At 49.1% G+C, this 10773-nt stretch overlaps 1 protein-coding gene across 1 annotated transcript; it reads left to right on the top strand.

Annotated features, from left to right (window-relative positions):
• Positions 1-6935: 6935 nt before the first annotated feature.
• Positions 6936-10455, top strand: LOC130310087 (DNA damage-regulated autophagy modulator protein 2-like). Its single transcript, XM_056552370.1, has 7 exons — positions 6936-7101; positions 7996-8063; positions 8375-8517; positions 8907-9072; positions 9292-9347; positions 9489-9575; positions 9701-10455. The coding sequence occupies exons 1-7, from the start codon at positions 6977-6979 to the stop codon at positions 9890-9892; spliced, it is 837 nt and encodes a 278-aa protein (XP_056408345.1). The 5' UTR covers positions 6936-6976; the 3' UTR covers positions 9893-10455.
• Positions 10456-10773: the final 318 nt, after the last annotated feature.

Genomic DNA, 10773 nt, shown 5'->3' with positions numbered 1-10773 from the left:
CCTCCTTCACCCATGTCCATCCCCCCCTCACCCATGTCCATCCCCCCTCCCTCACCCATGTCCATCCCCCCCTCCCCCTCCCTCCCCCATGTCCATTCCCCCTCCCTCACCCATATCCATCCCCCCTCCCTCACCCATATCCATCCCCCCTCCCTCACCCATGTCCATCCCCCCTCCCTCACCCATGTCCATCCCCCCCTCCCTCACCCATGTCCATCCCCCCTCCCTCACCCATGTCCATCCCCCCTCCCTCACCCATGTCCATCCCCCCCTCCCTCACCCATGTCCATCCCCCCTCCCTCACCCATGTCCATCCCCCCTCCCTCACCCACGTCCATCCCCCCTCCCTCACCCATATCCATCCCCCCTCCCTCACCCATGTCCATCCCCCCTCCCCATGTCCATCCTCCCTCCCTCACCCATATTCATCCCCCCCTCCCTCACCCATATCCATCCCTCCTCCCTCACCCATGTCCATCCCCCCTCCCTCACCCATGTCCATCTCCCCCTCCCTCACCCATGTCCATCCCCCCTCCCTCACTAATGTCCATCCCCCCTCCCTCACCCATGTCCATCCCGCCCCCCCTCACCCATGTCCATCCTGCCCCCCCTCACCCATGTCCATCCCCCCTCACCCATATCCATCCCCCCCTCACCCATGTCCATCCCCCCCTCACCCATGTCCATCCCCCCCTCACCCATGTCCATCCCCCCGCACCCATGTCCATCCCCCCTAACCCATGTCCATCCCCCCCTCACCCATGTCCATCCCCCTCCTCACCCATGTCCCTCCCCCCCTCACCCATGTCCATTCCCCCTCACCCATGTCCAACCCCCCCTCACCCATGTTGATCCCTCCTTCACCCATGTCCATCCCCCCTCACCCATGTCCATCCCCCCTCTCACCCATGTCCATCCTCCCTCCCACCCATGTCCATTCCCCCTCTCACCCATGTCCATCCTCCCTCCCACCCATGTCCATCCCCCCCACCCATGTCTATCCCCCCCTCACCCATGTCCACCCCCCCTCACCCATGTCCATACTCCCCCCTCACCAATGTCCATCCCCCCCTCACCCATGTCCATCCCCCCCCTCACCCATGTCCATCCTCCGGTCATTCATGTCCACTTTGTCCACCCCCTGTCCATCCCTGTCACCCATGTTCACCCCCAGTCTACCCCCTGTCACGCATGTCCACCCCCCTATTCACCCCTCTGTCCCCCCTCTTTTACCCCCCTTGTCATCCTTGTCCACCCTTCTGTCATCGCTGTTTATCCCCATATCTCCCATGTCCACTCTCCTGTCATCCATGTCCACCTTGGCCACCCCTCTGTCACCCCTGTCCATCCCCCTGTCACCCATGTTCCCCCCCCTCTCCATCCCTCTGACCACCCCCCAGTCTACACATGTCACCCATGTCCACCTCCCCATTCACCCCTCTTTCACCCCAGTCCACGCTTCTTTGTCACTCCTGTCCACCCCTCTTTTAACTGCTTGTCACCCTTGTACACCCCTCTGTTATCCCTGTCCATCCTCATGTCACCCATGTTCACCCCCCATTGTCCACCCCTCTGACCACATACTTGTCACCCATGTACATCCCTCTGTCCCTTTGTCATGCCTGTTACCATCTTGTCACTTCTGTCCACCCCTGTCACCCCTGACGCCCCCCTGTCACCCATGTACAGTCTTCTACACCCCTCTGTCACGCATGCACACCCCTTTACACCCCTCTGTCACCCATTTACACCCCCCTGTCACCCATGTGCACTCCTCTACACCCCCTGCCACCCATGTGCACTCCTTTACACCCCTCTGCCACCCATGTACACTCCTCTATCACCCATGTACACTCCTCTACAACCCTCTGTAATAATGTACACTCCTCTACACCCATATACACCCCTTTACACACCTCTGCCGCAATGTACACTCCTCTGTCCTCCCTGTTACCACCTTGTCACTCCTGTCCATCCCTGTCACCCCTGACGCCCCCAGGCACCCATGTACACTCCTCTACACCCCTCTGCCACCCATGTACACCCCTCTGCCACCCATGTACACTCCTCTACACCCCTCTGTCACCCATTTACACTCCTCTACACCCTCTGTCACCCATGTACACCCCTTTATACCCCTCTGTCACCCATGTACACCCCTCTGCCACCCATGTACACCCCTTTACACCCTCTGCCAACCATGTACACTCCTCTACACCCCTCTGTCACCCATGTACACCCCTCTGCCACCCATGTACACTCCTCTACACCCCTCTGTCACCCATGTACACTCCTCTACACCCCTCTGTCACCCATGTACACTGCTCCACACCCCTCTTTCATTCATGTACACCCCTCTGCCAACCATGTACACCCCTCTACACCCCTTTGTACACCCCTTTATAACTCTCTGTCACCCATGTACACTTCTCTGTTACCCATGTACACTCCTCTACACCCGTCTGTCACCCATGTACACCCCTCTGTCACCCATGTACACTCCTCTACACCCTCCTGTCACGCATGTACACTCATCTACACCCCTGTCACCCATGTACACCCTCCTGTCAACCATGTACACTCCTCTACACCCCTCTGTCACCATGTACACTCCTATATCACACATGTACACCCTCTGCCACCATGTGCACCCCTCTGTCACCCATGTACACTCCTCTACACCCCTCTTTCACCCATGTACACTCCTCTGCCACCCATGTACACCCCTCAACACCCATGTACACTCTACTGTCACCCCCTACACCCATCTGTCACCCATGTACACTCCTCTACAACTCCCTGCCACCCATATACACTCTTCTACACCCCTCTATCACCCATGTACACCCCTCTTTCACTCATGTACAGTTTTATACACTCCTCTGTTACCCATGTACACCCCTCTGTCACCCCCTACACCCCTCTGTCACCCTCTACACCCCTCTGTCAACCATTTACACTTCTCTACACGCCCTGTCACCCATGTACACTCCTCTACACCCCTCTGCCACCCATGTACACCCCTCAACACCCATGTGCACCCCACTGTCACCCCCTACACCCCTCTTTCACCCATGTACACTCCTCTGCCACCCATGTACACCCCTCAACCCCCATGTACACCCTACTGTCACCCCCTACACCCATCTGTCACCCCTCTACACCCCTCTGTCAACCATTTACACTTCTCTACACCCCCTGTCACCCATGTACACTCCTCTACACCCCTCTGCCACCCATGTACACCGCTCAACACCCATGTGCACCCCACTGTCACTCCCTACACCCCTCTGTCACCCATGCAAACTCCTCTACACCCCACTGCCACCCATGTACACTCTTGTACACCCATCTGTCACCCATGTACACCCCTCTGTCACCCATGTACACTCCTCTACACCCCTCTGCCACCCATGTACACTCCTCTACAACTCTCTGCCACCCATGTACATTCCTCTACACCCCTCTGTTACCCATGTACACCCCACTGTCACCCCCTACACCCCTCTGCCACACATGTACACTGTTCTACACCACTCTGTCACCCATGTACACCTCTCTGTCGCCCATGTAGACCCCTCTGTCACCCCCTAGACCCCTCTGCCACACATGTACACTCTTCTACACCCCTCTGTCATCCATGTACACCTCTCTGTCGCCCATGTAGACCCCTCTGTCACCCCCCTACACCCCTCTGTCACCCAGGTACACTCTTCTACACCACTCTGTCACCTGTGTACACCCTCTGCTGCCCCCTACACCCCTCTGTCAGCCATGTACACTCCTCTACACCCCTCTGCCACCCATGTACACCCGTCTGTCACCCGCTATGCCCCTCTGTCTCCCTTGTACACTCTTCTACACACCTCTGTCACCCATGTACACCTATCTGTCGCCCATGTAGACCCCTCTGTCACCCCTACGCCCCTCTGTCACCCATGTACACTCTTCTACACCCCTCTGTCGCCCCCTACACCCCTCTGTCAGCCATGCACACTCCTCTACACCCATCTGCCACCCATGTACACCCGTCTGTCACCCCTACGCCCCTCTGTCTCCCATGTACACTCTTCTACACCCATCTGTGAACCATGTACACTCCTCTACACCCCCTGTCACCCATGTACACTCCTCTACACCCCTCTGTCACCCATGTACACCCCTCTGTCATCCATGTACACCCCTCTGCCACCCATGTACACTCTTCTACACCCATCTGTCATCCATGCACACCCCTCTGTCACTCATGTACACCCCTCTGTTACACATGTAAACTCTGCCTCACTCCTGTCACCCATCTACACTCCTGTCCACTCCCAACACCGCACTGTCACCAATGTACACCCCTCTATCACCCACTTTGCCCCCTGTCACCCATGTACACTTTTCTACACCCCTTTGCCACCCATATACACTTTTCTACACCCCTCTGTTACCCATGTACACTCTTCTACACCCCACTATTACCCCCTATGCCCCTCAGTCACCCATGTACACTCTTCTACACCCATCTGTCACCCATGTACACCCCTCTACACCCCTCTGTTACACATGTACACTCCTCTACACTTCTGTCACCCATCTACACTCCTGTCCACCCCTAACACCACTCTATCACCAATGTACACCCCTCTATCTTCCCCTTTGCCCCCCTGTCACCCATGTACACTCTTCTACACCCATCTGTCACCCCTCTGTGACCCATGTACACTCCTCTACAACCCTCTGCCACCCATCTACACTCTTCTACACCCCTCTGTCACCCATGTACACCCCTCTTTCACCCCCTACACCCCTATAAACTATTAAAATATAATGTTTATGATCTTGCACGGTGGATGGTGTCAGTGTAAGAAAAACAAAAAGTACCAAAAGTGCAGAAAAAATATATGAAACAATCCTATGCTTAGGCTGTGAATGTTCGTGAGTGACCCAGCCAAAGCCCTGGCTTAAACCCATTTGAACATCTCTGGAGACCTGGAAATGTCTTCCACTGACGGTCCCCATCCAACCTGACAGAGCTTGAGAGGATCTGCAGAAAAGAATGGCAGAAAATGGCCCCAAATCCAGGTTTATAAACCTTGAGGCCTTATCTTCAAGAAGACTGGAGGAATCACTGCCAAAGGGGCTTCACCTAAGTCTTGAGGAAAGGGTATGAATACTTATGTCACTGCAAGATTTTTGTTTTTTCCTTTTCAATAAATTAGAAAGATTTTTAACACGTTGTTTTTCCTTTGTCATTATGGGGTGCTGAGTGCAGAATAATGGAGGAGGAGCCTAAAAGGGTCTGAAAATTTTCCGAATGCACTGAATACATGACTGCATGAAACATGAACTTCACAAGATGTTTGTTAACCCCTACAATAAAGTGTCACAACTCCAAAGGGTGTAAAGGTGCATTCACACCATGTTTGGATCCGGCTGCCATATTGCCAAAACGTGGTGTAAATGCCCCCCAATAGATGCACTTTAAGTTGTGAGTTGTGATTTCCATGGTTTGGACCTGTTTTTCCAGCACATCCTACAAATTCTAGATCTGACTGACATTTGGGGAATTTGGAGCCCAAGTCACCATGTTCAACCCTTCCTCATGTTCCCCAAACCGTTCTTAAAGGGGTATTTCGGTGGAATTTAATTTTTTTTTCAAATCAACTGGTGCCAGAAATTTTAACAGATTTGTAAATTACTTCTATGTAAAAATCATAATCCTTCCAGGACTTATCAGCTGCAGTATGCTCCAGAGGAAGTTGTGTAGTTCTTTTCTGTCTGACCACAGTGCTCTCTGCTGACACCTCTGTCCATATCAGGAATTGTCTAGAGCAGGAGAGGTTTTCTTGTACTCTGGACAGTTCCTGACATGGACAGAGGTGGCAGTAGAGAGCACTGTGGTCAGACTGGAAAGAACTCTAGAAATAAATACAACTTCCTCTGGAGCATACAGCAGCTGATAAGTACTGGGAGGATTAACATTTTTAATACCTACCCCTTCATCTCACTGTACACGTTGGGCTGTATATAACCCTGTTATTCACCGCCCAATTTTACACCAAATGGTGCTGTTGTCATTGACAACCACAAGGGCCCTGAATTACTTTCCACACAGCCACCGCTCATTGCCTCCAAGTGTTTACAAACTGGAATATTGTAATCTTTTATATCATTATATTTAATAATTAACTCTTAATTATTTTCATTAACCCTTCACTGATCATATTTTGTATAGACACCGATGAGAAGATTTATCAAAACCTGTGCAGAGGAAGAGTGGTGCAGTTGCCCATAGCAACCAATCAGATTGCTGCTTTCATTTTTGAAAAGGCCTCTGAAAAATATAAGAGGAGATCTGCACCACTTTTGCCCTACACAGGTTTTGATAAATCTCCCCCCAGAGTACGGATACATCCTGTTTTTTATTTTCCATTAAAACGAACCTACACAATGGCGGTATTCTACCCTTTTTCATTCCACCCCACAAATATATTTTTTTCGATTTCTCAATACGTTATTTTGGGGTCATAAGTATAAGATTTATAATTCCTACAAAGTATAAAAGCTGGTGAGGTCCTGTAAGTCGTTTTTTGCGAGGGGTTGTAGAGAAGCCGGAGCTCTCATAGAGGGCACATTGTGGGCACAGACATCTCGTGTTGGCAGTGGGCAGTAGTAGAGAACAGATCTCCTCTGCAGCCCTTAGGATCACAAGAATTCTTCTTGTAGATAGTTTTGATAATAACTTTATATTAGGGGTTATTTGTGATATTTCCATATATAATACAGATTTGCTGTATGGATAATTGTAATACTTCTAATACACCAACAGCCAAGGACATGTGACATCATCAGGTATAGAAGCTGATGACATCACAGATGGTGGTCGGTTATACCACTGCAGGATACAGGCAAACCCTTCACTTTCTGTTAGTTCAGATTGAGAGCGCTCAGTTTTCCTGAGAGTGATAAATATATTTCTTCTTCTAATATGATGAGCCCAACCCTGGCTATCCTGCCATTGTTTTGGGCATTATGGACCTTCGTGGGTGTCCTGACCACCTTCACCATGACCATCGTACAAGGTCATTACCAATCAGGGATCATCAGCATCAGGTAGGAGACTCTATAGGGACATTGGTGGGAATCCTACAATACACCATTCTGTCATCCCACCACCACAAGAAGGGACATGCCCCCTCCCACCACACACCAATCACCTCCCACCACCACAAGAAGGGACACGCCCCCTTCCCCTGAGAGGATTTCTAAAACGCTGAGCTAATGAAAGGAGGTACTTTTATAATAAATATGCGATAGAGGCCTAAAAATGAAATGTGCATGATCAGGATTATGTACTGAGTAACATTATATTTTTTTGTGGGATCCGACAGGTGCACTTTAAGAAAATGATAGATGTTTCTTAATAGTGTTACTAGTGACCGATTCTTGTTCCTAGTGACAGATTCTTGTTACTAGTGACCGATTCTTGTTACTAGTGACCGGCCCTTGTTACTAGTGACCGGCCCTTATTACTAGTGACTGATTCTTGTTACTAGTGACCGATTCTTGTTACTAGTAACCGACCCTTATTACTAGTGATCGGCCCTTGTTACTAGTGACCGGCCCTTGTTACTAGTGACTGGCCCTTATTACTAGTGACTGATTCTTGTTACTAGTGACCGACCCTTGTTACTAGTGACCGGCCCTTGTTACTAGTAACCGATCCTTATTACTAGTGATCGGCCCTTGTTACTAGTGACCGGCCCTTGTTACTAGTGACTGGCCCTTATTACTAGTGACTGATTCATGTTACTAGTGACCGAACCTTATTACTATTAATCGGCCCTTGTTACTAGTGACTGGCCCTTATTACTAGTGACTGATTCTTGTTACTAGTGACCTGCCCTTGTTACTAGTGTCCGTCCTTGTTACTAGTGTCCGGCCCTTGTTACTAATGACCGGCCCAGAGCTCTTCTAATGTTATACATGGAAACTATTTCTCCTTAGTGACACTGGAGCAGAATATCCAGAATCGATCGTGCTGACTATAGTCTCCACAGTATCTTCTCTGCTAGGTAAGTGCACTATGTGTATTTATAGGAATTATTAATAGTGCCATCCTGAGTACAAAGGCATAGCTAAAGTGTCATGGGTGTAAAAGTTTAGTCTGGGCCCACCTGACCACACCCATCAACCGCTGCTTGAGTAACTACTAACATGACCGCCATGACAGATTCCGCACGTTTTCAGACAACTTTTGGCAGATCGACCATGTGTTACTGAATTGTATGTCCTGTATATGTTCTCATTATTAGTATCTTCAGACATGTATATGCTTTGTGTGGTATATATACCATCTATACACTGTTCTGTATATGGATTTCAGAGGCCGGGATTTTATACATCGTCTACAAATCAATGGAGATCCAGGCCCTGAAGAGAAGCATTTGTGGAATCACCTGCCAAACATGGCTGCTGACATTTGGATGGATGACCTGTATCGGGAACATAATAACCCCATTGATACAGGTTTGTTTAAACATATTCTGTGATGTTAGGGCCCCGTAGCTGGTCACCTATGAAGCCCCCTTACCCAGGAGAAGAGCAGCACAGCTGGGGCCATGTATTGTCAGATAACCTGCTGATCTGTAGGTCTTGGGACAGAATGGGCCTGAGCTCACACCCCCTCACAATGATACATAAGGCACAGTATAAGAATACAGATAATATAATAAAACCATTGGCAGATGTAGGATTATCCTGGATACTTACCATTGGCAGATATTAAGTATCCAGGACAATCATATATCTGCTAATGGTGTATAATGATATGGAGCTCTATGTGTTGTCTGACGATAGGTCATCTAGGACAGGATATGTTTATTGTGAAATGTCATATTTTCTTTGTTTTCCTCTAGGATTCAGCAGTGCTCAATGATAGCTGCCTGGCAGTTTTATCAAGTACCGTCATATATGGAGGTATATCTGTGGCAACTCAGCTGTATCCAGGCTCCAGGGACCGCAGATGCAGGCGCCTTACCACCACAGTGCTGTCGGTGACCATCTTGCTGGCTAACATTAGCCGTATCCTTTACAATTCACTATGTTATGTTATGGGATTAAAGGAAACTACAGTAAATCCTTTCAGACACCATAATGACTTTTTAGGTTCTGTCCTTTGCCATTGATGGTGGTGGAGCCAGGTTATCTTGTCACTTCTGATCATGATCAGTGTTTTTCTACTAAAATATGAGCCCATTCTACAGGGTTGAGGTTATTTTCCTATATACGTCCTCCTTTCAGGGTTATCCTGTAAAATGAGAGCAATGTATACCTGCACAAGCGAGTACTGCACACAGGTACGTATATTCTACCACACAGGGCGAACTTCTTCCCATGGTTATGGGATCCCAATCCCAGTAATTCCCACCACTGCATGGTGAATAAAGGGGAAGACCAAAATGGACAAAGTTAAATGTATATTTCTGTTTTATTTTCAGTCTTCCAGAATTACGCTGACCATCCTGGAGTGGGTCGTATTGGTCTGCTCATGTATAAGCCAGATACTGCTGTATTGGGACTTCCAGGTCAGTATATGAAATCCAGATTTACAAGGTCTTGTTCACATGTAGCAGCTTTGTTGTGTCTGGGGCCTTTATATGTCAGTGAATATGAAAGTTACAACATGTCCGGCTCTTCTTTCACTTCGTAGGTTCTTACTACAACATCTAAGAGGAACATGATAGAAGCTGAGAGCGTCCTGAGTGTTGATCCATTGACAGTGCCTCTACTAGATGGAGCACTAGAGGATCAACAAGATGACGTGACGCCAGATGACGCTTCATCATGTGACTATGTTACAGTAGACCTATTTTCAGCAGAGGACACAATACCATCAGACTAGGAGCAACAGCGTCCCACTGGAAAAGACTCTCCCCCCCCACCTCTCCCTCCCCCCCCCCAAAAAAAATGGATGGATAGATCTATCTATCTTTCTATCTATCTATCTATCTCATATCTATCTATTATGAGAAGGTGAAAGGCATGGTGGTTGATGGGCGATATGTGTCACCAAGGATCCTGGCCTTGGTGAAGTAAGAGCCGGTATTTATTCAGTGTCTGTGCTGTGATACAGACTGACACTGTGGCTGTAGTATGGCTGGAAGGCCAATCTGGGACCACTCTTACTGGGAATGGCCAAGTGTAGGGTGGGGGCCATTCCCCACAATCCAGGCCGCCTTTTGTTGGCCTTAAAGGCAGCCTGCTCCACCAGCTGAGGGGATTTACTAGTTGCAGCTCACACTGCCAGAGAGAGCTGAAAGTGGAGTCCTTCACTGAGAGGTTGGAAGATGGTCAGCCGACTGCCTGGAGGCCTGGAAAAGACTTGCTTGATGCCGCATGGCATGGACTCAGGATCTGCTGGCACCTGTTGTCCTGTGTGACGCTGCTTCCTTGTGACTTTTCTATCTAAATAAATATATTTTATTACTAGGGGTTTCCTTGTTTTATGTGTTGATATATTCTCTAGCACTGTACATAGAAAGACATGTCATTTAGGGCAAAAAGTCCTTTGTAGGTGTCAGGAGGATTCTGGCCCCAAGACATCAGCAGCAGATTCTTAGAGTCCTGTAAGTTGTTCGGCCTCCATGGGTCCGACTTGTTTCACCATTACTTTCCCTCCACTGATGACCCTGTATAATGCTATGCAATAGACACAGTATTATACGGTGAAGGCAATCTAATGATCACACATAATAGTCCCCAATGGTGACTTAAAAAATGAAA

This window comes from Hyla sarda, chromosome 1 (genome assembly GCF_029499605.1).
Source record: "Hyla sarda isolate aHylSar1 chromosome 1, aHylSar1.hap1, whole genome shotgun sequence".
Classification (NCBI taxonomy): Eukaryota; Metazoa; Chordata; class Amphibia; order Anura; family Hylidae; genus Hyla; species Hyla sarda.
Note: the sequence above shows the minus strand (reverse complement) of the source record. Positions and strands in the feature narration are given on the sequence as shown.

Coding starts and splice junctions, on each gene's coding strand:
- LOC130310087 (XM_056552370.1), top strand. CDS start 6,977: ATGATGAGCCCAACCCTGGCTATCCTGCCATTGTTTTGGGCATTATGG. Junction 8,518..8,906: donor TAATAACCCCATTGATACAG/GTTTGTTTAAAC, acceptor GTTTTCCTCTAG/GATTCAGCAGTGCTCAATGA. Junction 9,073..9,291: donor CTTGCTGGCTAACATTAGCC/GTATCCTTTACA, acceptor TCCTCCTTTCAG/GGTTATCCTGTAAAATGAGA.